Source organism: Cebus imitator, unplaced genomic scaffold (genome assembly GCF_001604975.1).
Source record: "Cebus imitator isolate Cc_AM_T3 unplaced genomic scaffold, Cebus_imitator-1.0 Scaffold263, whole genome shotgun sequence".
Taxonomy (NCBI): Eukaryota; Metazoa; Chordata; class Mammalia; order Primates; family Cebidae; genus Cebus; species Cebus imitator.
The window spans coordinates 2,625,729-2,652,105 of NW_016107578.1; the positions used below are offsets into that span (position 1 = coordinate 2,625,729).

A 26,377-nucleotide genomic window follows, 5' to 3' on the forward strand; every position below is an offset into this window, starting at 1 on the left:
AAAAAAAAAAAAAAAAAAAAAACCAAAGGGCTTCGATAAGACAAACAGCAACAGCAACATACAGCATTAGCTCCCCAGGGGACCAACCCTCTTTCCTCATCCCCGGATTGCAAGGCTATGTTAAAATACCGCCACTTGGTGGCGGCATTCTTCGAATGGAAAATAGCATCAGGTGTGCTGAAATGACAACGGCCTGGGAGTCTTCAGGGCAGAGAGTGGCAATTCACACTGAATCGAAGTAGACCGGACCACAGTCAGCCTGATCTCAGCTTCTCCTTCCTATTCCGGGCTAAAACCAACAGGCGTCTTCCTAAAGCCCGGCACAAGAGTGGGATCCTTCGGTTTCCTGGAGCGACTCACTTGCTGGTCTCTCAGTCATTTTCAACCAATCAATCGTTGCGGGGACAGCCATAGACTATCACTCGCGAGCTGGTCCGCCGGTCAGTCAAAATCCATTCGAATCTGTCCTTGCGGTGGGTAGATCCACGTGTCAGTACCTCCTGCAACCACCGCCCTGTGCGATCTGTAGCCGAATCACCGCAGGAGACGGAAACCACGCCCCTGGGCTCCTCCCCTTCATAGTCTCTCCCAATCATAGATCTGACCTTTCCAGGAGGGCACACTCCCCCGGGGCCACATCTAGTCACAGGCCCCGTTCTTCCAAAACCCTGCCCTATCAGAGATCAAGCTCTCTAGGAATTCCCTACCCATTTAGTGCCCCGCCCCCATGATGGACCCAATCCGAGGACTGGACCTCTCCGAAACCCCGCCCCCCGCTGGCTTCTCCCAGGCTTGCACCACTCGAGGATGAAGCGGCAGATGACGCAATCGGGCCGCGCGGCGAGAAGGTCACACGGTCCTTCGACATGGCGGCGGCGGCGCTGCGGAGTGGCTGGTGCCGCTGTCCGCAGGTGAGCGGCGATGCGGTGCTGGCAGGGCGGGCTTAGGGGTCTTCTGGGCCTTCGGCCACCAAGGCTTTCTTCTTCTCGGGCCCTTGGCCCTCGCGACCCTTGCTTGGGCTTGGTAGAAAGCTTGGGGTTGGGTCGTTGGGTCAGCAGAGGCCAGGACAGGGGGCAAAGAGCGAGGCCTGAGGAAAGGGACCGAGCGCACCGGGCAGGGGGCGGCGATGCGCGGAGCCTGGCAGGAGCTGATCACCCTTCACCCTCTCATCAGACCCGAATAGACGAGAGAGTGAGTGGTAGCTGGGGCGGCGGCGCCCGGTGGATAAAAAGTAGACTGGGGAAGGCAAAAAAAAAAAAAACGTGACATTAACAGCTTGCTAATGCTAGGTCCTCCTCTTCCTGTATGGTTTCTTCTAACATTCTTTGTGGACGTGCAAGAGGTGGTTCGCGCCCTTGCAGGCTCTTGGGTCCACAGGGCAGTGGGAGTCAAGACGTGTAACGCGCACTCAAAAAGTAGCACTTCATATTGCTCACTCTCTAAGTACTTCTTTTTTCTTTTAGTTTTCTTTCTTGCTTTTTATTTCGAGACGGAGTTTTGCTCTTGTCGCCCAGGCTGGAGTGCAGCGGCGCGATCTTGGCTCACTGCAACCTCGGCCCCCCGGGTTCAAGGGATTCTTCTCCCTGAGCGTCCAGAGTAGCTGGGATTACAGGTGCCCACCACCACGCCCGGCTAATTTTTATATTTTTCGTAGAGACGAGGTTTCAGCATATCGGCCAGGCTGGTCTCAAACTCCTGACCTCTTGATTCACCTGCCTTGGCCTCCCAAAGTTCTGGAATTACAGGTGTGAGCCACCGCACCCAGCCAGAATGTGTCTTTTACATCAGGTCAGCCGAGTCTTTGCCCAGAGTGACTCCCCTGCATTATTCTGTTTATAGCCCAACCCTTGAGCGGGACATTGTAGGTTTATTCCAGAGTTGTCCTTGGAGCAATAAGTTATCGACATTTGTCTCTGAAAATCCAGTTCTCTCACCTTTGGAGGCTGTCAGAAATGGGGTGGGCTCTCGAGAGAAGATTGCTTGCCACTAGCATAGAAGCTTAATGTGCCTATTCTCAGGCTACGGGATTAAATTGTACTGGTACATTTAGCCTTCTTTCCACCATGGGTTGGCATTTCCTGGGACCTGTCTGTTTTCCCCAGTTTCAGGGGCACAAGGGTAGATGTAGGCCCTGGAAGTACAGACACAACATTTTCTCTTTCCACCAGCTTCTACTCGATTCTCAGACTTTGGGAAGATTACAGAGGGCCTGGCATGCATCAGGCATAAGGTAGAAATTGGCCAATGAGGCCAGGTGTGGTGGCTCATGCCTGTAATCCCAGCACTTTGGGAGGCCGAGACAGGCATATCACTTGAGGTCATGAGTTCAAGACCAGCCTGGCCAACATTGTGAAAAACCCATCTTTACTAAAAATACAAAAATTAGCTGAGCGTGGTGGCACATGCCTGTAATCCCAGCTAATCGAGAGACTGAGGCAGGAGAATCACTTGAACCTGGGAGGCGGAGGTTGCAGTGAGCTGAGATCGCGCCACTGCACTCTAGCCTGGGCAACAGAGCAGGACTATGTCATAAAAAAAAAAAAAAAAAATTGGCCAGGGAGTTGCAGGTGACTCCTGCTGTTTTGTGTGTGGTCTCCTGCTTCTCAGTCAACCTCTTGTTAGAATGGATCTTTCTTTTCTCTCCCCCCAATTAGAGATGCCTCAGCGGTGGAATCCAGTTTCCTTCCAGCCACAGTCTACCCCATGGGTTGACCTATCAGATGCGCCGGCCGGGCGGAGAGCTGCCACTGGTGAGTGACTCAGGATGCTCAGGACAGCAGACACAGGGGACACCTGAAAATTCAGATCCTGTTGGCAGGAGATGGGTGGAGCTGCAGAGGTGGCTCACACCATCTCAGTGGTGGGCCTTCTGTGTCTGGGGCCTTCAGAGTGACAGAGCCCAGTGTGCCTGGCCTTCGCCGTCCCAGAAACACTTGACCTGCCTCTTGCTTGATGTTAGGGAATAAGATGCTATCAGATAGGCCTATTGTGTTGGTTCTCCTGCTTGGAAGAGACCCCTGTATTGAACTGAATTCTATATTCCTGTGACTTCTGCCCGTGGGTCCCTCACCAACATGGCTATTTCCTTTTCTGGGAGATAGCCCTTTGGGCATTGGTACAGAGTCAGTCACCTTGTCACACCCAGACCTCAGTTTCTCCTGGTTGCTCCTGTTGATGTCTCAGCATCGTGAGGACAGAGACCCAAAACCTGACTCTCTTCCCCAGAGCTGTGCAATTGGGCAGTGTGTACATTCTGTCTCCCTCACTCTCTCTCTGTGCCCAGAGTCTTAGTTCAGCTGCCTCCTTGGTCCTGTCCTGGGGCCATCGTGGGTGTGGGACAGGACCTGTGACTCTTTCCCTTCTCCAGTCCCCGTGACTCTTTCCCTTCTCCAGTCCCCCGTCACACACACCCACACACCTGAGGTTTATAGCCTGAGAGTCTCCGGCAGGGCTGCCATACTCCCATAAGGGAGTATGATCCTGGATAGTCTTGCTTAGAACCTGGTCTTCCCCTGGAGAAAGGCTGGCCAGGGTGGCATCTGAATGGGACTGCAGCCTGCCAGTAGGAGGCCTGGCCACTTGTCCTGGGGAGCAGCACTGGGCTTTTTTAAGTCAGGGTCTCACTCTGTGGCCCAGGCTGGGGTGCAGTGCCACAATCACTGCTCACTGCAGCCATGAATTCCTGGGCTTAAGCAATCCTCCATCTCAACCTCCTGAGTAGCTGGAACCACAGGTGTGCGCCTCCACACCTAAGCACCAAGCTGGATGCAGCTGTTTCTTGTGGCTTGACAGGAGCCAGAGAGGGGATCCCACCTGGAGCTTGTATACCCAACACAGCTGTGGAAAAGTTGACCACAGGTGGCCACTTCCCCCTGATTTGATTATCCTATGATCATTCATTAAGCTGGTTCTCCTTTTTTCTTTTTTTTGAAACAGTCTCACTCTGCTGCCTAGGCTGGAGTGCAATGGCGAGATCTCAGCTCACTGCAATCTCTGCCTCCTGGGTTCAAGTGATTGTCCTGCTCAGCCTCCTGAGTAGCTGGGATTACAGGCATGCGCCACCACACATGGCTAATTTTTGTATTTTTAGTAGAGATGGGGTTTCACCATGTTAGCCAGGCTGGTGTTGGACTCCTGGCCTCAAGTGATCCACCCACTTTGGTCTCCCAGAGTGCTGGGATTACTGGTGTGAGCCACTGCACCTGGCCGCTGTTTCTTTTTTTGAGCCCACCACTGTTATGCACGTGATGAAACAGGGCTGTGAATCTGGTTCTCGGACTGGCCCTGAAGGCTGTGTCTTTGAGCAGTCTGCAAGAGTGACTGTTTATGCAGAGCTGAGCCTTGGCCTCTCTCCTGACCTCAGGGCTGGCCCCCGGGTGTGTTGGTTTTCCCCAAGGGGGAGAACATCAATTGGGGCTCTCTGTGACTATCATCCTGTAGGCTGAGAGGGAGCTCTGAGCCAGGCCCCAGGCCCATGGGTCACATGAGCTAGGTCTGGCCCCAGTTCTCCCAGAGGGACTGGCAGGATTCTAGGACCAGGAAATCCTCCCAGCCCCAGAATCCTAGGGAGGAATCCCCTGTGCTGTGTCCTTTGGGATCAGGAACCCCAGAGTCCTTCCCACTCCAGCACTGTGATGAGGCCCCTTTGGGTGTTGACCTTTGCCTGCTTGAGGTCTCCAGGTGGAGGCTGTCTCCTGTCCTCCGTGTTTCTTTTATTGGAAAAGCAGCCTGCATTTTACTTTGCCTTTTTTTTTTTTTTTTTTGAGATGGGTCACTCTGTCACCCAGGCTGGAGTGCAGTGGCATGATATCAGCTCACTGCAACCTCCACCTCCTGTGTTCACACGATTCTCCTGCCTCAGCCTCCCGAGCAGCTGAAATCACAGGCATGTACATGCCTGGCTAATTTTTGTATCTTTAGTAGAGACAGGGTTTCACCACGTTGGGGAGCCTGGTCTGGAACTCCTGACCTCAAGTGATCCGCCCACCTTGGCCTCCCCAAGTGCTGAGATTACAGGTGTGAGCCACCGCATCTGGCCTTGTTTTGCTTTTACAAGGCTTTATTTTTTTTCTTTCTTTTTCAGACAGACATCACTTTTGTATTTTTAGTAGTTGAGGTTTCACCCGTCTCTACTAAATCTTGGCCAGGCAGGTATTGAACTCCTGACCACCGGCCTCAGCCTCCCAGAGTGCTGGGATGAAAGGCATGAGTCACTGTGCTGGGCCACAAGGCTTTATGTTTTTGAACAGTTTCAGTTTTACAGATAATTGGATACAAAGTACAGAGAGTTGCCACACCCCTCCTCTCCCATGAGCACCCAGTTTTCTGTTCTCCATCTCCTGCATTAGTGTGGCGGATTTGTTACAACTGACTCTATGTTGATACATTATTATTTTTTCTTTTAACAAAAAATAATTTTTTTTATATAGAGATGGGGTTTCTCCATGTTGGCCAGGCTGGTCTTGAACTCCTGACCTCGAGTGATCCACCCACCTTAGCCTCCCAAAGTGCTGGGATTACAGGCATGAGCCACCTCCCCGGCCCCCAATACATTATTATTAACAAACACATGCTTTACCTTCGGTTCCCGCCTAGTGGTGTACATTCTCTGAGCTCTAACAAATATATAATGACGTGTATCCGTGATTACGGCATGATAACAGTAGTTACACTGCTCTAAAATTTTTCTGTGTTCCACCCACTTGTCCCACCCTCTTCCTACCAGCCCCTGGCAACCACTGATCTTTTACTGTATCCATAGTTTTGCCTTTTTCAGAACGACCTATAGTTGGAGTCAGACAGTACGTAACCTTTTGAGATTGGCATCTTTCACTGAGTGTGATAAGCATTTAAGGTCTTTTCATAGCTTGTGAGCTTATTTCTTGTTAGTTTCCCTTTTTTTAAAAAAACTGACTTTTTAAAAAAAAATTTTGTCTGTGAAAGGATATGTGGAAAAAAATTTTTTTATTTATTTTGAGATGGAGTCTCACTCTGTCACCCAGGCTAGAGTGCAGTGGTGTGATCTTGGCTCACTGCAGCCTCTTCCTCCCGATTTCAAGCAATTCTCTTGCCTCAGCCTTCAGAGTAGCTGAGATTACAGGTGCACACCACCATGCCTGGCTAACTTTTGCATTTTTAGTAGAGACAGGGTTTCACCATTTTGGCCAGGCTCGTCTCGAACTCCTGACCTCAGGTGATCCACCCACCTTAGCCTCCCAGAGTGCTGGGATTACAGCTAGTGCTCGACTTACGACCACAGTTGGTTCCGACAGACTGGTTGTAACACAATTTGGTCGTAAGTTGAGTAGGCTATATGCACGCAGAGATGGTAGTGCTGCCGGAAGCTGGTCCACACTGTCGTACACCCAGCTGGGCAACGTTTGCACTGCCAGACGCGGAGCAGTCATGGCTAGCGATTGTGGTCGTAAAGTCGAATGGTCGTAAGTTGCATAGGTCGTAAGTCGATCAATACCTGTATAGGTGTGAACCACCGCCCCTGGCCTGTTTTTTTAAACAGAGTTATGTTGCCCAGGTTAGTCTCAAACTCGTGGCCTTAAGCAGTCCTCCCACCTCAGCCTCCTAAAGTGCTGAGATTATAGGTGTGAGCCACAGCACCCGGCTGAGAGCTCATTTTTTTTTCAGCGCTGAATAATATTCTGTTATCTGGATATACCACACTTTCCACCTGCTGTCTTTTTGTCTTTTATTGTATTTTATTTATTTTTGAGACAGAGTCTCACTTTGTCGCCTAGCCTGGAGTGCAGTGGTGCTCTCTCAGCTCACTGCAACCTCCGCCTCCTGAATTCAAGTGATTGTCCTGCCTCAGCCTCCTGAGTAGCTGGGACGACAGGCGCCTGCCACTATGCTCAGCTAATTTTTTTTTTTTTTTTGGTATTTTTAGTAGAGACGGGATTTCATCATGTTGGCCAGGCTAGTCTGGAACTCCTGACCTTGTGAGCCACTCGCCTTGGCCTCCCTCAGTGCTGGGATTACAGGTGTGAGCCACTGCACCCAGCCTGTCTTTTAATATTATTATAAAAGAGATAGCTAATCATCATTAAATGTATATCAACAGAAAAGAGAACATTTAAAAAAAAAGTCTCTCAGAGGCTGGGCGCAGTGGCTCATGCCTGTAATCCCAGCACTTTGGGAGGCCAGAGGCAGGCAGATCACAAGGTTAAAAGATGGAGACCATCCTGACCACATGGTGAAACCCCATCTCTACTAAAAATACAAAAGTTAGCTGGGCGTGGTAGCACGAACCTGTAGTCCCAGCTACTTGGGAAGCTGAGCCAGGAGAATCACTTGAACCTGGGAGGCAGAGGTTATAGTGAGCTGAGATTGCACCACTGCACTCCAGCCTGGTGAAAGAGTGAGACTCCTCTCAAAACAAAACAAAAATCCCTTAGAATCCCTCTGTGGGGCTTTTTGTTGTATGTTCTTCTACTGTGTTCTTTACTTTTTTTTTTTTTTTGAGACAGAGTCTTGCTCTGTCGCCAGACGCCAGACTGGAGTGCAGTGGCATGATCTCAGGTCACTGCAACCTGCGCCTCCTGGGTTCAGGCAATTCTTCTGCCTCAGCCTCCTGAGTAGCTGGGACTACAGGCCAGCTAATTTTTGTATTTTTCGTAGAGAGGGGGTTTCACCATATTGGCCAGGATGGTCTCAATCTCTTGACCTCATGATCTGCCTGCCTCGGCCTCCCAAAGTGCTGGGATTACAGGCGTGAACCACTGTGCCCGGCCCTACTGTGTTCTTTAAATTTTTTTTCTTTTGTGTTCTTTCTAGTCCAAATCATATTCTTCTGGAAACAGAAAAGGCTTTCTGTCTGGCTTGCTAGATAATATCAAACAAGAATTAGCCAAAAACGAAGAAATGAAAGAAAGTATAAAAAAATTCCGCGATGAGGCCAGGAGGCTGGAAGAATCCGACGCACTCCAGGAGGCCAGAAGGAAATACGTGAGTCCCTTTGCTGCCTTATTTTTCCCCCACCCAGGCTGGAATGCAGTGGCACAATCTTGGCTCACCGAAACCTCCGCCTCCCAGGTTCAAGCGATTCTCCTGCACAGCCTCCCAAGTAGCTGGGATTACAGGCATGTACTACCACGCCAGGCTAATTTTGTATTTTTAGTAGAGGCAAGGAGTCTCCGTGTTAGTCAGTCTGGTCTCGAACTCCCGACCTCAGGTGATCCGCCCGCCTGGGCCTCCCAAAGTGCTGAGATTACAGGCATGAGCCACCCTGTCAGGTTCCTTTGTTTCTTATTTTTCCTGGTTGACATATTTGTTTCCAGAGCCAGGGTTACTCCAGGCCAGCTTCAGCCAGAGGAGCTCAGGGCCAGACGGTTGGGGGCAGGGTGGCTCGTGAGGAAGTGAGGTCACTGCTCTGATGCACTAATGAGAGGCAGCCAGGGGACAGGAGCAGGTCCCCGGGCCTCTGGGTTCTGCCTTGAAACCACGCATCATTCTATGCACCTTCAAGCATGGTCCCCAGATCAGCAGTTGTGGCTGCTCCTGGGAGCGGGTGCCAGATGCAGACGCTCGCACCCTCCCAAACTGCCAGGCCGACGTCCACATCTTCACAGGACCCCAGGCAACGCATGCATATCAGCTGTGGGACGCAGTGCTCCTGAGAGCTCCCAGCTGTCGCCCTCTGAGTGAAGCCGGGTGGAAACTGGGTGATGGTGCTGGTGTAATTACTTTATTTTATGAGATGGGATCTTGCTCTGTCACCCAGGCATCATTGCTCTGGAGTGCAGTGACGTAATCTTGACTTACTGCAACCTCCACCTCCTGGGTTCAAGCTATTCTCCTGCCTCAGTCTCCCGAGTAGCTGAGATTATAGGCACCTGCCACCACACCCAGCTGCTGATTTTTCTTTTCTTTTTTTTTTTTTTTTTTTTTTTTTTTTTTTTTTTTTTTTTTTTCCTTTTGAGATAGAGTCTTACTCTGTCACCCAGGCTGGAGTGCAGTGGCATGATCTCAGCTCACCACAACCTCTGCCTTTTAGGCTCAAGCAATTCTTCTGCCTCAGCCTCCTGAGTAGGTGGGATTACAGGCACGCACCATTACTGCTGAGCTGATTTTTGTATTTTTAGTAAAGACAGGGTGTTACCGTGTTAGCCAGGTTGGCCTTGAGCTCCTGGCTTCAAGTGATCTGTGTTCCTCAGCCTCCCAAAGTGCTGGGATTACAGGAGTGATCCAGTGCGGCTGGCCCTGTAGTTTGTTTGTTTGTTTTGGTAGAAATGGGGTTTCACCATTTTGGCCAGGCTAGTCTCGAACTCCTGGCCTCAAGTGATCTGCATTCCTCAGTCTCCCAAAGTGTTGTGATTACAGGTGTGAGCCACTGCTCCCAGCCTGTGATTATTCTCTTCTTGAGCAGCTGCCAAGGCCCGGCTTCTGGAAATGGCTCTGCTTTCCTTTATTTGTAAGGGCCCTTCGAGGCAGGTACAGTGTCCCCAGCTTACCAATGAGCAGCTGAGCCTCAGAGATGCAGGCACCTGCCAAAGGTCCCTTGGGGTTTGTTTTCGTTTGACTTAGTTTGTGGGTTTTTTTGTTTTGTGTGTGTGTGTGTGTTTTCTTTGAGACAGAATCTTGCTCTGTTGCCCAGGCTTGAGTGCAGTGGCATGATCTCGGCTCACTGCCCCTCCGACTCCTGGGTTCAAATGATTCTCCTGCCTCAACCTTCCAAAAAGCTGGAATTACAGGCATGTGCCACCACGAGTGTCTAATTTTTGTATTTTTAGTAGAGAGGGGGTTTCGTCTTGTTGGCCAGGCTGGTCTCAAAATCCTGACCTCAGGTGATCTGCCCACCTTGGCCTCCTAAAGTGCTGGGATTGCAGGCATGAGCCACCATGCCTGGCCTAGTTTGATTTTTTGAGACAGGGACTTGCTCTGTCACCCTGGCTGGAGTGCAATGGTGCCATCATGGCTCACTACAGTCTTGACCTCCCCATGCTCAGGTGATCCTCCTACCTTAGCCTCCTGAGAAGGTGTAACTAAAGGCATGGAATACCATGCCTGGCTAATTTTTTTTATTTTTTGTAGAGACAGGGTCTCGCCCTGTTGCCCGTGCTGGTCTCGAATTCCTGGGCTCAAGTGATCCTCCCATCTCAGCCTCTCAAATTGCTGGGACTATAGCTGCACCATGCCCAGCCCCTCTTTAGCATTAAGGCAGGGGTCATCTGAGGACGGTGCAGGCCGGGTTTGGTGGGATGGATGATGTGGGAGACATAAGACCAAGCTGTGGTGGCTGGAGGCTGGATGAGGGGCAGAGTGATGACAGGCAAGGTCACCTCCTGCCACCCAGTGAAAGGCAAACTGGGCCTCCTGTTCTCAGGAGGTAGCTGCCACGCCGGAGTCTGAGTCTGCCAGCCTTCTGGGCAGGGAGCTCCTAGCTGCTGAGACCCTCAATCTGAGCCACATGGGCCATCGGGGGCCCTGGAGGCAGCGCATGCTGGCAGGCATGGGGAGGGAGGGGCTGCCGAGAAAATGCTTCTTGGACCTTTGGCTATAAGAGAAATGTCACTGCTGTATCAAAACAAACAGACTTAAAGACACAAAACTTGGCCGGGTACAGTGGCTCACACCTGTAATCCCAGAACTCTGGGAGGCAGGTAGATCTCTTGAGGTCAGGAGTTTGAGACCAGCCTGGCCAAGGTGGTAAAATCCCATCTCTACTAAAAATACAAAAATTAGCCAGGCAAAGACACAACACTCTTTACCTAGAAAACCATGGAGTCAGAAACCGTGCGGACAAGTGAGGTGCTACGGAAGAAGCTTGGGGAGCTGACAGGCACCATGAAGGAGGTAAGAGTCCCACACCACCTGGAGCCCCTGGGGGCCACTGCAGTCCCCCTGCTGCTGAAGGAAGAGTCGGCTCCCGGGTGGGGGGTGACTTGGCAGCAGTGGCTGACATGGGGCCTGGGACCACCCTCGCGAAGGCTTCTGGAGTTCCCCAGGCACACACAGGGTGAGGTCAGACTGGTGACTTTGCATGACAGTTGACCCTGTAACTCAGCAGCAGTAAGCCAGGACTGGAGGAGAAAATGAAAATGTTTTTCCAGCCTAAAAATAGGGGAGGGGCCTCTTCCATCCCCAGGCAAGGGTGGAGGCAGGAGGGAGGGCTCCTGGGGTGCTGCGGGCTCTCCTCTGTCACCTGTTCTGTCTGGGTTTGCCCAGCATCGGGTGTCCTCACTGCCCTTCTTCCCCCCGGGTCCTCTCCTTGGGAATCCTTGCTGCTGAGCATTTCCTCTGTCTTCAGAGGACTCCTGCCCATTTTCAGGAGGGGCCCGTTGACCTAGCATCTCACCCCTAGCCCAGGGACTAGCACCCAGGAAGCCATGGTGGTGTTCTCGTGGCTCTGGCAGTTCTGTGCGCCTCAGGAGCCAGATCTGCCCTTCCCTCCAGCAGGAGTTCATTTCTCCTGTATCCCCTGCCCCTGGGGCCGGTGCCAACGCCTCCTCTCTGTCTGTCTCAGTAGAGCCTTCATGAAGTCAGTAAAAGTGATCTTGGCCGGAAAATCAAGGAGGGCGTGGAGGAAGTGGCCAAGACCGCCAAGCAGTCAGCTGAGTCAATGTCCAAAGGTGGGGAGAAGCTGGGCAGGACGGCGGCCTTCAGAGCCCTCTCCCAGGTGAGCCCAGGCCTGGGCCAGGGTGTGCGGCCCGGGGCGGCCAAATCCAGACACCCACCGCAGGCCTGCTGTGCCTCTCTCACAGGGGGTGGAGTCCGTGAAGAAGGAAATTGACGACAGTGTCCTGGGGCAGACAGGGCCCTACCGAAGGCCCCAGCGACTCCGGAAGAGGACGGAGTTTGCAGGAGAGAAGTTCAAGGAGGAGAAAGTGTTTGAACCAAACGAGTAGGTGCCAGCCCATGGCCTTCATTGCCCCATTTTGAGCAGCTGTCACTACCGTCTATTTTGGGGGCCTATCAAAGGTTACTTCCAGAGTCCGTTTCTCGAATTTGCCTTCTGCTCAAGCTTTCCGGCACCCTTGAATTGGAGGGTGAGAGGTGAGGGCGGGGTCCTCGCAGCCCCTGGGTTTGAGGTCTCAGCTGCCACTTACCCTCAGCGCCCACCCTCTTCCCCAGGGAGGCCCTGGGAGTCGTTCTGCACAAGGACTCCAGGTGGTACCAGCAGTGGAAGGACTTCAAGGAGAACAACGTGGTGTTCAACCGTGAGTGAGGGCACCTTGGAGGGCGGGTGGCAGTGGCCTGGGCAGCCGACCGACCACACGGTGATCCCCCTGCACTGGCTGCAAGACAGCCCCATTTTGCAGAGGAGGAGATTGGGGTCCCAGTGGGCCGGTCACTTCCTTCAGGTCACCTGATGGTGCGGCTGTAGATTCTGCTGCCAGAAGCCAGGTGCTCCCTCAAGCATCGTCAGGGCCCCAGAACCAGCAGCAGGCCCCTGTCCCTTGTCCTGTGAGGACCGCTAGAGACATGTGTTTCCTTTGTAGTGAAAGCAACAGCCAGCAGGGTGGTGCTCCATAATTTACACAGCCCTGTTAGGGCCACGGCCAGGTAGGTAGGCAGGCAGCAGTCCCCAAGCACAGATGAAGACACAGGCCCACAGCCAACCCCTCCTGGACCCCACCTGCATCAGGGTGGACCCTGCAGGGGCCACAGGGAGCCCCTGGAAGCTGCGAGGGAGGGGCGTGTTTCTGAAAGGGGCCCCTTCTCCTCCAGCACCTGCCCCATCCTCCGCAGGGTTCTTCGAGATGAAGATGAAGTACGACGAAAGCGACAATGCACTCATCCGGGCGTCCCGGGCCCTGACGGACAAGGTCACCGACCTGCTCGGTGAGTGAGTCACCCCCAGGTTTGCAGGCTGCTGGTGGGGTGGGGTCCGAGGCCCAGCCAAACTCCAGGCTCTGCTCCTGCAGGGGGCCTGTTCTCAAAGACAGAGATGTCGGAGGTACTCACGGAGATCCTCCGGGTGGACCCGGCCTTCGACAAGGACCGGTTTTTGAAGCAGTGTGAGAACGACATCATCCCCAACGTCCTGGAGGTGGGTGCCGTGTGCCCTCCCAGGCCGCGGGTCCTGGCTCCACCACCTCCGCCACCTCAGCCGGCATCCTGGGTGCTGCCGGAACTCCACGGCCGAGGCTGTTTTCTGAGGAGGGTGGTTGCACACGGGCTCCTGCCCAGCTGCAGCTGCCTCACGGGCTGTGCCCAACATGCCTCCTGGGCCTTACTGCTGCCTCCGGTCTCCCTCACTCCTCCTGCCTGAGGCTGTTCCTTTGAGGTTGCTGGGAGCAGCTGCTGGAGGCTAGAGTTTGTCTCCAAGGTGCCTGGAACCTCTTACCCTTGAGAGAATTGGGCGTCTGTCCTCAGGCATCAGAGCGGGCCTCGGGCTGCCTCTGACCCAGACCTGCAGCCAAGGGGGTTCCCTCACGGTGCTGTCCCTGGCAACCAAAGCCCTCCTTGGGTCTATAGACAAGGAGGGTGTCTTGCTTAAGGTCGTGCTGCAGCCTGACCCCCGAAAGCCTCTCCCCGAGCTTGTTGGCCTCTTCCCTGCAGTCTCTGCCCCTCTGCAGCCCTGGGGATGCAGGAGGAGCCTGGACACCTTCGACCCAGTCAAAGGAGTTCCTTCATGGGACTTTCCATCCTTGGCCCCACCGGCCCCCGCCTGACCCTCCTCTTCCTCCTCCAGTTTCCCTTGTCCTTCCCCACTTCAGGCAGGGCTAAGAGGCGGTGCAGATGGGCGCCGTGGCCCAAAACAGCAGCCTGAGCGCTGCAGTGCCTTCCAGGATGGGTGATGGGTGCTGAGTGTTCCGGCCACCCTCGCCCTGCCGCTCACAGCTTTCAGCGCGGCATCCGGCTCCTTCCCGCTCTTCTCCCCGCTCCAGGCACCTCCCTCCCCCTCACCGGATCCAGCCCCAGCTCTGGGATCCTGTGGAAACAGCGCCTGGCCTAGGCTCGCCCCCTGCAGGCCACCCTTCCCTCTCCCTGCCCCCAGCCGCTAGGAGGCAACCAGTCCCATGGTGGGCCTTGCAGTCCAAAATATGGTCTCCTGGGGGGACAGAGGATGTGGGCCCATGGAGCCACAGTGTGGGTCCTCATCTCCCTGGCTCGGATTCCTGGCCAGGCTGAAAGCTGTGTCCCCAGCCACCCTCTTTCTACACCAGGTTCCAGGGGGGTCCCACCGCGGGTTGCCTCCTGGGTGGTCGCCTGCAGCCTGCCCTCCACCTGCACCCAGGAGAGAGCCAGGCACGCACACCATCAGGGACTCGGCTCCCAGGGCCTGGAGAGGGACACCCAGTGCCACAGCTCCACCCGCACCCCACAGGTGGCAGCCGGGGGTATCCGAGGAACTCCCCCCCCACCGCCACCGCCCACCACTGGAGAATGTTCTCAGGACTTTGCCTGATGCCTTAATAGCCCACTGTCGTTCTGGCACTTATTTTTCTCTTTCCTTTTTAGGCTATGATTTCTGGGGAGCTTGACATTCTCAAAGACTGGTGCTATGAAGCGGTGAGTACTTTTTTTTTTTCTCTTTAAGGCCTAAAAAAAATTACCATGGAGAAGTTCTGCTTCGGTGGCTCCATTGGGGTAACTCCCAACAGACAGGACCTGGGCTCCCGGTGGGGGAATCCTCCTGTCTCACTCTCCAAGAGCCTGACACCCCACCCCACCCTGCCTCCTATTCCTCAGCGTGTGACACATCTGGGCTCTCAGGCTGGGCACCGTGTCACCCGCCAGTCCTTTGCTTTCAGACTGTAAACTCCTCAGGGATAATCCCTCTCTGGGCTTGTGTCTAAGAGATGGCTGGGGGTGTCCCCCATGCTCGTGAGAGATCACAAAGCTGCCAGTTTTACTGGGTCTTTTTTTCCCCTCCAGTCTTTTTTTTTTTTGAGACGGAGGCTTGCTCTGTCACCAGGCTGTAGTGCAGTGGTGCGATCTTGGCTCACTGAGGTTCAAGGGATTCTCCTACCTCAGCCTCCTGAGTAGCTGGGACCACAGGCATGTGCCACCATGCCCAGCTAATTTTTGTATTTTTTTGTAGAGACGGGGTTTCACCATGTGGCTAGGATGGTCTCCTGGACCTAGTGATCTGCCTGCCTTGGCCTCCCAAAGTGCTGAGATTACAGGCTAACATGGAGGCTGAGATTACAGCCTCCATGCCCAGCCTTCCTCCAATCTTAAAATAATTTTGGTTAGGTCTGGGTATGGTGGCCCGTGACTGCAGTCCCAGCAAGGCAAGGTGAGAGATCACTTAAGCCCAGGAGTTGAAGACCAGCCTGGGAAACATACCAAAATCCTGTCTCTACAAACAAATTTAAAATGAACCAAGTGGCAGGGCTCGGTGGCTCTGTAACGCCAGCACCTTGGGAGGCCAAGGCAGGTGACTGCCTGAGCTCAAGAGTTCGAGACCAGCCTAGGCAACATGGTGAAATCCCATCTCTGTTAAAATAAACAGCCAGGCGTGGTGGAGCATGTCTAATCCCAGCCACTGGGGAGGCTGACACAGAATTGCTTAAATATGGGAGACAGAGGTTACAGTGTGCCTAGGTCATGCCACTGTACTCCAGCCTTGGTGACAGAGCAAGATTCTGTATCCAAAAAATAAAAAAAAGAGTCAAGTGTGATGGCAGGCACCTGTTGTCCTAGCTATTAGGGAGACTGAGGTGGGAAGATCACTTGAGCCCAGGAGAGGTCGAGGCTGGAGTGAGTCATCACACCACAGCACTCCAGCCTGGGCGACAGAGCAAGACTCTGTCACTTATTGTTATTAAGGAAATAGTCGGCTGGGCGCGGTGGCTCAAGCCTGTTAATCCCAGCACTTTGGGAGGTTAAGGTGGGCGTATCACCTGAGGTCAGGAGTTCAAGAGCAGCCTGGCCCACATGGTGAAACCCCATTTCTACTAAAAATAGAAAAAGAAGCCAGGCCTGGTGGCAGGTGCCCTATAGTCCCAGCTACTCAGGAGGCTGGGGCAGGAGAATCGCTTGAACCCGAGAGGCAGAGGTTGCTGAGCCAAGATTGTACCACTGCATTCCAGCCTGGGTGACAGGGCAACACTGTCTCAAAAAAAAAAAAAAAAAAGAAGAATTTTAGCGAGGGAGAGTCCCAGGAGAGGTGACTGTAGCCATGAAGTAAAACGAGGTCTCCAGTGGGGCCTGACTACCCTGTTTCAGGTGGCTGCAGTGGCCTGGGGTGCGGGCTGGGGCCGGGGTCAGGGTGAATGTGTGTCTCACACGTGACTGTGGGAGGTGGGAGCCAAGTGGGGTTTTAACGCGTCGCCCACCCCACTTCCCAGACCAGAGCAGAGTCTCTGTGCTCACCTCCCAGGGGTTGTGACAATGAAGTGTGGTCACAGAAACCAGGGCAGTGCTGGCCCCGGGCCAGAGGAAACCCACAGAGATAACCCTGGCAACCAGACAGCCCCTGGAAAGATGGCGGGAGCTTTCCTCAGTGACCCCCAGCCACAACCTGTGGGGCACAGGTGGGGGCTGCAGCACTGGGTGCCCCCCGCAGGCCCCGGGAGCCTCTAGGGTGTGCTGAGTTTCTCAGACCCGTTAGCTGTCCTCATGACACAATCCTGAAACACAGATCAAAACAAAACATTGACAGTCTTCGCACACCAGGAAGGAGCTGTGTGTCCTGATGAGACCCCAGCTGCTTTTCGGAGTCAAGGTTGGGGTCCTGGGGCCACTGGCAGCACCGTGCCCAGCTGTCGGCAGCTGGGCAGCCTCCCCGTCCCTGGCAGCCTCCCCGTCCCTGCCCCTGTCCCCATCCCTGTGGGGCTCTCAGCTCCTGCGTCTTCACACCACCTCATCTCACCCTGTTCGCTCCCTGACCTGTGTGGTTTCTTGCCCCGGCTTCTTCGTATTAAGTGATCCAGATCTTGGCTAATTCTGTTCTGTACCCAGCTCATAAACAACTTGGAAAACGCAGAGGAGAACATGTCAGATTTTCTTTTTAAATACTCCCCTGCATGGTGACTAATCCAGCAGGCATTTATGAGTTTCGATGTGGATTTTTTTTTTTTTTTTTTGGTTTTTGGTTTTGTTTTTACCTTGGGATCATCACGCCACAGCTGACTCGCTTTGTCAGGGAGCTCCTGGTGCCCCCGGAAACACAGCTGAAGGTCCAGCCACGTCCACAGAGGTGTTGTTTTTAAAATGTCACCTTTAAGAAACCGAACAAGTAGGATTGGCTGGGTTTTTTTTTGTTTTTTTTTCCTCTCCTCAGCGGATCAGTCATTTCCATAAAAAGTAGATGCTATCAGAACATCTTCTCTGTTACGGTTTCATGCCAAGCCCAGAGAAGCTTCCAGTGAAAACGTGTCTCGGGGGCTGCTTCCGGTGCCTGGCGCAGGCACAAGGGGGTTGAGGGTGACACTGGGGCTGGTCAGTGACAGAGGCAGCCTCGGGCTGAGGACAGATCCTAGAAGAGGCGTTTGATCTCAGGCCAAGATTCAGAGTGTGGTGAATATGAAAGTATTAGAGATCAGCCAAGGGGCCGCCCGCTTAGCCCTGGGAGTGGATTTGGGGTTTTGTTCCAAGAGAATCACCCACTTTGCTGATTAATCCTGTTTTCATTGGTTCATCTGGAGAGAGTGCGGTTCCCAGGAGAGGGAAATGTGTGATCTGGGCCAGTAAGTGGGTGGCACTGCCTCCCCACTTGGACCTGGGTTCTTGGCCTCTGCCATTGCTGGCTGGCAGCAGGGCACCCGGGCGCCAGGGTGTGTGGGCAGTGGCTCTGTGTGGCATGGCGCCCGCTCTGGGTGGCATCACACAGGTGGGTCGGTCTCTCGTTGCAGACTTACAGCCAGCTGGCCCACCCCATCCAGCAGGCCAAGGCGCTGGGCCTCCAGTTCCATTCTCGCATCCTAGACATCGACAACGTTGATGTGAGCACCTCTTTCGCCAGGGCCTAGGCCACCATCAGGGGTGGGGACTCTGGCCCAGACAGGGCCCAGGAGGTGGCCTCTCCAGGGGCTGGGGGCTGTGTGCCAATCCCAGAGGCCTTGGCTTGTCCGAGGGGAGGGTCTCGAGGGAGGCCTGGTCCTGGTCTGAGGAGCAGGGCCCAGGGGGAGGGGGCGGTGCTGGGCCTGGTGCTGGAGCCTTCTCCCAGCAGGGCCTGGGTGCAGGGGTTTCTGCCTCCAGGGGAGCAGCTGGGCAGTCCCTGAAGCCCACCTGCCCTCTTGGCCCCTCTGCAGCTGGCCATGGGCAAGATGATGGAGCAAGGGCCGGTGCTGATCATCACCTTCCAGGCACAGCTGGTGATGCTGGTCAGGAACCCCAAAGGAGAGGTGGTAGAGGGTGACCCGGTGAGTGAGGGAGTGGGACTGGGCAGGCACACAGCATTGCCGGTCCCCAGGATGTGTGTGTGGCCACCCGGCAGGGACACCAGCTCAGAGCTGGAAGCTCTGGGACCAGGTGGGGATGCGGAGAAACCTGGGCCGGAGTTTGGGGTTGAGGGAGGTCAAAGACCAGCAGACCTGTCCTTACCAAGGCCTGAGTGCTTCCTGAGTCGAGGCGGCTGTGCCGGCTTCTGCTCCCAGCCCCTGGGGAGGTTGTGGGTGGCTCCTGCCCCACAGAGCCTGGCCCCTCCCAGAGCGGCCTGGGCCCCTGCACATCTCTCAACTGTGCCCCTCCCACCCCACCCCACAGGACAAGGTGCTGCGGATGTTGTATGTGTGGGCGCTCTGTCGAGACCAGGACGAGCTCAACCCCTATGCAGCCTGGCGGCTCCTGGACATCTCTGCCTCCAGCACAGAGCAGATCCTCTGACTATGGCCCAGAAGCCAGGGAGCCCCAGGCTGGGTCATCAGGCGCAGAGGCACCGTGACACCACCTGCGGCAACTCCAGACCTCTGGGAACAAGACTGCAGGCTCTGCCCCCAGCTCTGCCAGAACGGCTGCAAGACCAGCTGGCCGGGGAGTGGGTGGCGGGCGGCTGCTGGAGATACTCTCCCTGCGACTGGAGACACTCCCCCCAGGGCTGGCCCCTGCCCTGTCGCTCTGCCCTGCAGGGGTCCCGAACCTGGTCACCCGGGGTGCACACAGGCCACATAGTGCCAAGAGGCTCCAGGGACTCCCCCAGCAGCAGGATGGGACCTGGGCCCCACCGTTCAATGGCCCACTGGCCGTCTCAGCCAAGCCACTTTAGGTCCATTTTTTATTTTAACAATGCTTTTCCAATCTGTGCATAAGCCTGAGATTTGGAAAGAATAAAACACCGAATTGCAGAAGAGCAGCTCCGGAGTCTAAAGTGTCTTCCCTGGCGCGGGAGTGGCCGTAGTGAGGATAGGTGTGAGAGCAGACAGCTGCTCTGGGAGGCTGTCAAGGTCGAGCAAGGAACTGCAGCCGCAGCGTGTGAATGCTGTGCCCAGGGCTGGACCCTGTTTCTAGGGAGGAGGAGGAGGCCAGTGACAGACAGAACTAGGGGCCTTGCTCGTCACAGTGACCTGCCGGAGCTCTCTTGAGGATTGAGGTCCCCAGGGCCTGGGGAGTTTGATCACCCATATGAGTGTTTTAGGGACACTGAGGTCCCCTTCCCAAACAAGGAGTCTGGAGTGAGATCTATGGCGGAGGAGAATGCAGGCGCAGGCAGGCTGGGGTGTCCGAGATGGCAGTGGAGGTGGGAGTGGCAGCTGCCCACGCCCCAGCGAGGTCCCGAGTGCTCGCGGATCCCCGGGGCTAGGGCTCGGCCCTCCCGCAGGCCGGGGCGGGGTCGCGGGCCCGCGCGCCGCTCCCTGCGCAGCCTCCGCCCCCCGTTGCCCCGCCCCCCGCTGCGGCCCCGCCCCCGTCGCCATGGGAACAGCCGCGGCGGCCCGGCTCGCGCGCTGCTTGCCTGCCTCGGTCTCCGCCGCTCCAGGGGCGGGTGGGGTGGGCTGCGCCAGAGCCCGGGCCGCCGCCGCCGCTGGGGAGAGACCGAACGCGGAGCCGGCGCGGGTCCCGGAGAGAGTGCGGCCGCCGGGCGGTCGGTCCCAGTCCGGGTCGAAGCCAGGGTGAGGGGCGCGCTAGGGCGGGGACGGTGGGGGAGGGGGTCCCGGGCCGCCGAGAACAAAGGGAGCGGGGAGCAGGGGCCGCAGGGACCATCTCCACGCCGCGCGCCCTGGCGGCGGCCGCGCGTTCGCACCTGTTGTGCGCGGCTCGGGCCGGGTGCGGCTCTCCCGGCTTTCAGCGCCCCCACCTGCGCGCACGGCCGGAGTTGGGTCCCCGCGTGGTGGTGGCGGCGATCGGGCTGGCCGGGCATGGGCGTAGCCCGGGGACTGAGGCACGGGCGGGGGATGGGGTCGGGGACGGTAAGGGGGGCGGCGGCAGCGGCAGGAGGGGGCGAAGCGGAGGAGGCACGGGAGGGAGGGCGCAGCCTCAGCCTTGGCGCCCCGGGCGGGTCCCCTCCTCCGCAGGGCGCGCGGCGATGTGAGCCATGAGCGCGACGTGGACTCTGTCACCGGAGCCCCTGCCGCCGTCGACGGGGCCCCCGGTGGGCGCGGGCCTGGACGCCGAGCAGCGCACAGTGTTCGCCTTCGTGCTCTGCCTGCTCGTGGTGCTGGTGCTGCTGATGGTGCGCTGCGTGCGCATCCTGCTCGACCCCTACAGCCGCATGCCCGCCTCGTCCTGGACCGACCACAAGGAGGCGCTCGAGCGCGGGCAGTTCGACTACGCGTTAGTGTGAGGGGCGCGGCGCCCCCCAGCCGGCCCTGCGCGGGGTCTCCCAGGCTCGGCCCGGCGGGGGGCGCCGCGGGGCCAGGACTGCCCTCAGGATCCCTCCCCGGAGCCCCCAGCCCGGACTGGGGAGGGAGTTGGGAGAAGCCCAGCCCCTCCCCCTCGAGACCCTTCCCATGTCCCCTCCTGGCCTGGCCGGAGCCCCACCTCGTGCCTTTATCCACCCTCTCCCTTCCTCTCTGCGCATCTCACCCGCCCGGCTTGCCTCCCCCGCCCCACCCGCCCCGCCGACTCTGAATCCCGGGAGAGAGGAAGACCCCGCACCGCTCCCTCCCCAGCGTTTAAGTGGCTCTGCTATTGTGCGTTCCTAGAAGTGGGGACCCCCTTGTCCCTCCTCCCCTGTCGTCTGGCCGTCGTCAACCCCACCTTGACTGAGTGTTGCGCCCGTCCTTGGGCTCTGGCCCTGCGGGGCAGGCTCTCCCGGGCCCACGGGGCGGACGCTGCATACCAATATGCCCTGCACCGCCTGTCCTGGAGACGGAGCCGGAAAGCCTGCCATGGCGGCTGCGTCGAGGATGCGTGGCGCCTGCCATGGCGGGAGAGCGCGGGCAGGCGCCTTCCCGCCCCCAGCCCGGGCCCCAGGACAGGTCAGCGCGCCCTGCCCCGGCGCCCACCGCTGCCCCCCATCCGCCTTCTTGCCACTTCCTCCTGATTCCCCTGCCACGCCTCCCGCAACCCTCCCATTCCGTTCCATTCCTCCCTGCCTCTGAGCCGAAGATGATAATAAAAGCTATTATTGAGCGCTTACTGCATGCCAAGCAGCGTGCTGAGTTGGCGCCTCCTGTTTATAGCCTGTCTCCTCTTAGGGATCGTGAGAATGAGCCAGGCCCCGTTAGCATTCCTATTCTACAGGCCCAGGGACCGAGGGCCAGGCAGCTCCAGTGACTTGCCCAGTCTGGTAGGGCTGGAAGTGGAACCCAGGTCTGGCTTCTGCATGTTTCTAAAGCTTCCCAGAGATGCAAAGACAACAAGATCACAAGCACCTTTCCCCCAGCTTTGTGGGGGCTGGTGTGTAACCATCTCCATGCTCCCGGCTCCCTCTCATCCACACACAATTCTATTGACCTGGGGAGGCTCTGGGGGTGGTGAGAAATAACCCTGCGGGGAGGCGGGAGGTGCAACCCCCATTCCTGGAGGGAGGCTAGGACTGCAACTGCAGCCCAAGCCTCCTAAGCCTCCTCCCCCTGCCCACCACCATTGGCAGCGTTTGTGGGTCTGGCACGGTGGGGCAGTGAGCACCAACGGACGGAGTGGGCTGGCTCCAAGGCCCTCCCAGGAGATGTGCAGCCTGGAGGAGTCGTGTGCAGTGTGTGTGGGGAGGAATGAGTGTTTCTATAAAAGGAAGGCTGGGTGAATGCACAGGCTCCACGAACAGCGAATTTACTCATTTGGACGACTAGCTGGGCGTTGGGCGCAGTGCCGTGGGAGGACATCTGCTTCCCTCCCCCGGACCTGACTCTCAGTTCACACCCACAGGACAGGTGAAGCTGATGGAGGGGCCCCAGGTGGGGGCCCAGCAGCACCCCCAGGGATTTGGGGTCAGCCCCAATTCCAGTGCTCCTCCTTCCCCACTTCTAGGGATCCTTGAGGTCCCAAGGCCACCCCAGGGGACACACTTCCCTCCCTCCAGCTCCTGCCACTTGGGACAGCCCACCCCTACCTTCTTCCAACCCCTCAGCCTGGGGCTCTGCTCCTCTCACCAGGCCACCCCCACTCTGCTGGCTTCTCCCTTCCATCTGTGCGATGTGACTTTGCCATACTCTGAAACCCATCCCTGACACCTGTACCCGAGGTAGCCTGCTGGCTCTCCTCTTCCCATTCATTTGTCACCTCCACAGTTGCCAAAGGGCTCCTCACCCCAGGCCTTATCAGACCAGACGGGATGGCAGCTCTCCTCCCTGGTACTACCCCCAGCCCTGTAACCCCAAGCTCTGGCACTTTAGGGCCCCCATGCCCACCTTTAAGTCACAGGCAAAAGAGAAGGAAGCATATTGGTAAGAACTTTATTCATGGTCACAGAACACCCACAGGAGGGGAAGGACCTGCTGGCAGGGAATATCCGTGACTGGTCAGTTTCTGAAGAAGGTGAGATGCTTGTCCTGGGGTACAGGAAGGAGGGACATGTGCTTGGGGGTTTTTGGTGTGCACTGCCAGCTATGGCCCCCCTGTAGAGAACAAGGCACAGCCTTGTCTGCCTGTCCTGGAGGTCAGGCAGCTTGTGAGTGGAGTCCCATAACCCCCACCAAACCCTTGTACAATGGGGTTTTCCACTTCTGAGACCCCCAAAGTATGGGGTATCTGAGGCCCACCCCACAGCTGAGCACCATCACCTTCCCCCATGACGGGATCCTCAGAACGAGCCAGTGTCAGCTGAGCAGAACCAAGGCCGAGAGCAGGGGGCCTGGTGTGCCTGCTGCCCACCATGCCCCTCACCTAGCAGGGGTGGCCACCCGACCCAGAAGCTCCAGGGGCACCAGGAAGGGGTTCAGAGGGCAGATGCCAGCTGCTTGCCAGGGCGATTTCAGTTTGCTGCGCTCTGCCTTCTCAGGGGCTGGGCGGGTCTCCTCTGGTGCCTTGGAGGCAGCCCCGTCCCCCTCAGCCGCAGGGTCCAGGCTCTCTCCAGTGGGGCTGGGCTGGGGGGCTGTCAGGCGTAGGTATGTCTCCATCATATGTTCAACCAGGGCTGTGCAGGGCAGGAGAGGCAGCTCTTCTGGAAGTGACATGAGCAGGTCGAGGACCACAGCGGACTCTAGCGATGGATGGAGGAGAGGGATAAGGGGACACCCTTGCCTGCCACCAGGAACCCTGATCCCTCTGCCCCTGCCCCCTCTGTCACCCTTCTCACCAGCTGCTGAGAGCTCAGGCCCGCGGCCACTGCGGGAGAAAGAGGACAGGTACTTGTAGATCTTCTCAAAGTCCACAGTGAAGTCTTCAGTGGAAGGACCAGCCAAGGACTCAGGAGGTTTCTCAGGGGTAGGGCCAGAAGTCTCTGGGGCCGAGCTAGGTGCCTTGGGGGCGGAGCTAGGTGTCTCAGGGGTAGCGTCTTCCTGCCCTCCAGGGACGCTCAGGATTAGTGGCTTTCCATGGGCCTTCGTGGGCTTGGGGGGCCTGGAGTGTAGTAGGGTGATGGGTTCCGTGGCCGCGATGGTGAGCACCTGGCAGGCAGAGCAATCAGGTAGGAAGGGGAGCTGGGAAGTCCTCCGACCATCTACACATTCCCCCATCTTCCCTGCCACTGTTAAGACAGACTGCTTAGACAGGAGATGGCCTCAGAGCCAGGGACACTGAGGCTCCAGGTGTCCAGTGACTGATGGACGCCACAGAGCTGGCAACGGGAAGGGCCCTGGACCCAGGTTCACAAGATTTGGCTCATGTGACCCTGTCCTCCGGGACACCCTGACCTGCCTGGGGGATGGCTGTACCTGTGAGAAAGCCACTGCCAGGGCTTCCTCAAGTGGCCCTGTTATCTTCTCAGCCAGATCCGTCCAGACCTGAGTGAAGCCAGAGGTACAAGGTCAGCCCAGAGATCAGCCTGCAGGGATCCCCCAAGCCCTGCCCCTCCAGGGGATACCCTAACCAGTTTATCCCTGCAACTCCCACCTACCCCACGGGGCTGGCCCTGGGCAGCCTCGTCCTGTTCATCTGCCTCACCTCTATGGGAGCTGGGGGCTGTGCCTCCTGGCGCCTTGGTCCCAGAAGGCCACCCGGATGCAGCTTCTGAATGGCCTCCCGGGCTACACGGCCCTTGAGCTGTTGGAGGAAGACCCGGATCTAGGAAGGACAGCAGAGGAGGGCGAATGAGGCTTTGTGAGCTCAGGGCTGCAGCACAAAAGCGAAAGCCCAGTGCCTTGCCTGCTCTGGGCCCAGCCACTGCGTCTTACCTCCTGCTAGTCCCAGTGACTGCCCAGGCCCCAGCCCCACCCAGAGTGTGACCAGCTTCCTAAGAAAGGTGTAAGACCCAGGCCAGTTCCGGCTCCTCCCCGCAGCCAGGACTCAACCCTATGCTGACTACTACCCTACTCAACTCCCTTCTTTGTTCCCTCTGCCCCATTCCCTGACTCTCACTTCAACCTTGTACCAGGTCCAACAACGTAAGTTGCTGCATCTTACCCCCAGTTCATTCCGCCCCTAAGTTTCGCTGTCGACCCACCCACGCCTTACTCCGGGGCTAGCCCTGCCTTGAAGGCTGGCGCTCATCCCGCCCACGCCCCGCCCACGCCTTACTCCCAAACGGGCCCTGCCCTTACGTCTCGTTCTCATCCCGCCCACGCCCCGCCCCAGCACTGTCCCGCCCCTCTGTCTCGCTTATGCCCCGCCCACATCTTACTCTAAAGCTCGCCACAACCTTAAGGCTTGCTATCACCCCGCCCCCGCCCCGCCCCCAAACTCACCCACCCACAGTCCAACCCTCAGCGGCACGCACGCCCAGCCCCCAGCATCGCCCCGCCCCTCCGCTTCACTTATACTCCGCCCCTTAGGCCTCGTTCTCCTCCCGCCCACGCACCGCCCAAACTCACCCATAGACGTCCCCCCCCACCTCAGCCCCACGCCCCACCCCCGACCGCTTACATTCCTGGCCCCGCCCCGCTGGCGCCTGCTGCAGCCTCTCCCACTCCCCGCCCCACCCTAGCCCCGCCTCCAGCTTCGCTCCGGTCCCCGGAACTGCATTTCACCTCAGCCTCGCTCCGTCCTCGCAGCTCCCGGGCCAGCTCAGCGGCCTCCGGCTCCGGCTGGCCCTGCCGCGCCTGCAAGAGTCGCACTAGCTGCCGCTTCTCACGAGCGCTCCAGGTCGCGGGGCCGGTCACCTCGCCCAGATAGCGCGCCGGGGCCGCTCGCCGCCTGGGAGGTGGCTTCATGCCGATCACGAAGATGCAGGCGCTCTGAAGCGGCTTCCCCAGTGGGCGGAGCTACGGGGGCCGCCGAGGCCACAAAGCATCGCGCAGAGGCGAACGCACGTGGGGGCGTGGCTCCGCGTTTGTAGGGCCCCGGGACCCGCCCCAATGAAGGTGAAGGGGAAATTGGCACCAGAACTGGGGCGGGGCGAAGGAGACCCTCAGCCTGCACCTTATCTCATTAATGAAGTAGAGACAGCACCTTGGATCTCGTGCCTCCCTCTGATGCTGGACTAGCTCATGAAGTACTACTGTGTGCTTTGCTTCTCGCAGAGTAAAGGTCAAGTCGTGGTCAAGAGCCTGGGCTCTGGGATCAGACAGGCCTGGGGACTTTGGGCAAGTGATTTAGCCTTGCCGAGCCTCAGTTTCTTCCTCTGTAAACTAGGGCTGGTAGTCAGTCCCACTCTTGTCTATGAAGAGGAGAGTGAAGCTCAGGCAGGAGGGATTTAAGGAGCTTTAGACTAGACTGACAGTCTAAGAAGAGGGCAAAGTCCAGACCAGGAGACTGGAGCAGAAGCAGAAGGTCGAGGTTGAGCGAGGGCAGGGTCCAGGCGGGGCCAGTGGAGAGCGGAGAAGGCCTGGCTTGAAGAAGATCACAGGAGGCCGATGGGCAGGTGTCCGGGTAAGGAGAGGAGGGAATGGGGAGGGCTTATTTTAAAACTTAGGCTTATGGGGTTGGGTGTCTCTTGCTTTTCTTTTTTTTTTTTTTTTTTTTTTAGACGGCGTTTTGCTCTTGTTGCCCAGGCTGGAGTGCAATGGCGCGATCTCTCGGCTCACTGCAACCTCCGCCTCCCAGGTTCAAGTGATTATCC

At 57.1% G+C, this 26,377-nt stretch overlaps 3 protein-coding genes across 5 annotated transcripts; 2 read left to right on the forward strand and 1 right to left on the reverse strand.

Moving 5' to 3' along the window:
* Window positions 1-694: 694 nt before the first annotated feature.
* TIMM44 (translocase of inner mitochondrial membrane 44) lies at window positions 695-19,198 on the forward strand. 2 transcript variants are annotated; one of them, XM_017500112.1, is made up of 13 exons: window positions 695-911; window positions 2,655-2,750; window positions 7,789-7,959; window positions 10,726-10,806; window positions 11,480-11,629; window positions 11,715-11,854; window positions 12,085-12,170; window positions 12,703-12,795; window positions 12,879-13,003; window positions 14,419-14,469; window positions 17,760-17,849; window positions 18,159-18,269; window positions 18,613-19,198. In XM_017500112.1, exons 1-13 carry the CDS (start codon window positions 867-869, stop codon window positions 18,730-18,732), a joined length of 1,359 nt encoding a protein of 452 aa, XP_017355601.1. In that variant the 5' UTR covers window positions 695-866; the 3' UTR covers window positions 18,733-19,198. The 2 variants fall into 2 exon arrangements, with proteins under 2 accessions (XP_017355601.1, XP_017355602.1); XM_017500113.2 differs by lacking the exon at window positions 2,655-2,750 and having other exon boundaries at window positions 788-911.
* CTXN1 (cortexin 1) lies at window positions 13,022-21,431 on the forward strand. Of its 2 annotated transcripts, XM_017500121.2 has the most exons (3): window positions 13,022-13,033; window positions 19,847-19,952; window positions 20,355-21,431. In XM_017500121.2, the coding sequence occupies exon 3, from the start codon at window positions 20,375-20,377 to the stop codon at window positions 20,621-20,623; it is 249 nt and encodes an 82-aa protein (XP_017355610.1). In that variant the 5' UTR covers window positions 13,022-13,033; window positions 19,847-19,952; window positions 20,355-20,374; the 3' UTR covers window positions 20,624-21,431. The 2 variants fall into 2 exon arrangements, with proteins under 2 accessions (XP_017355610.1, XP_037584286.1); XM_037728358.1 differs by lacking the exon at window positions 13,022-13,033 and having other exon boundaries at window positions 19,756-19,952.
* A 1,228-nt stretch (window positions 21,432-22,659) lies between these two features.
* Window positions 22,660-25,800, reverse strand: SNAPC2 (small nuclear RNA activating complex polypeptide 2). The gene is made up of 5 exons (XM_017500118.2): window positions 25,347-25,800; window positions 24,325-24,444; window positions 24,096-24,164; window positions 23,519-23,828; window positions 22,660-23,422 (listed from the first exon to the last, which is right to left on the reverse strand). Exons 1-5 carry the CDS (start codon window positions 25,527-25,529, stop codon window positions 23,103-23,105), a joined length of 1,002 nt encoding a protein of 333 aa, XP_017355607.1. The 5' UTR covers window positions 25,530-25,800; the 3' UTR covers window positions 22,660-23,102.
* Between the last annotated feature and the right edge of the window lie 577 nt (window positions 25,801-26,377).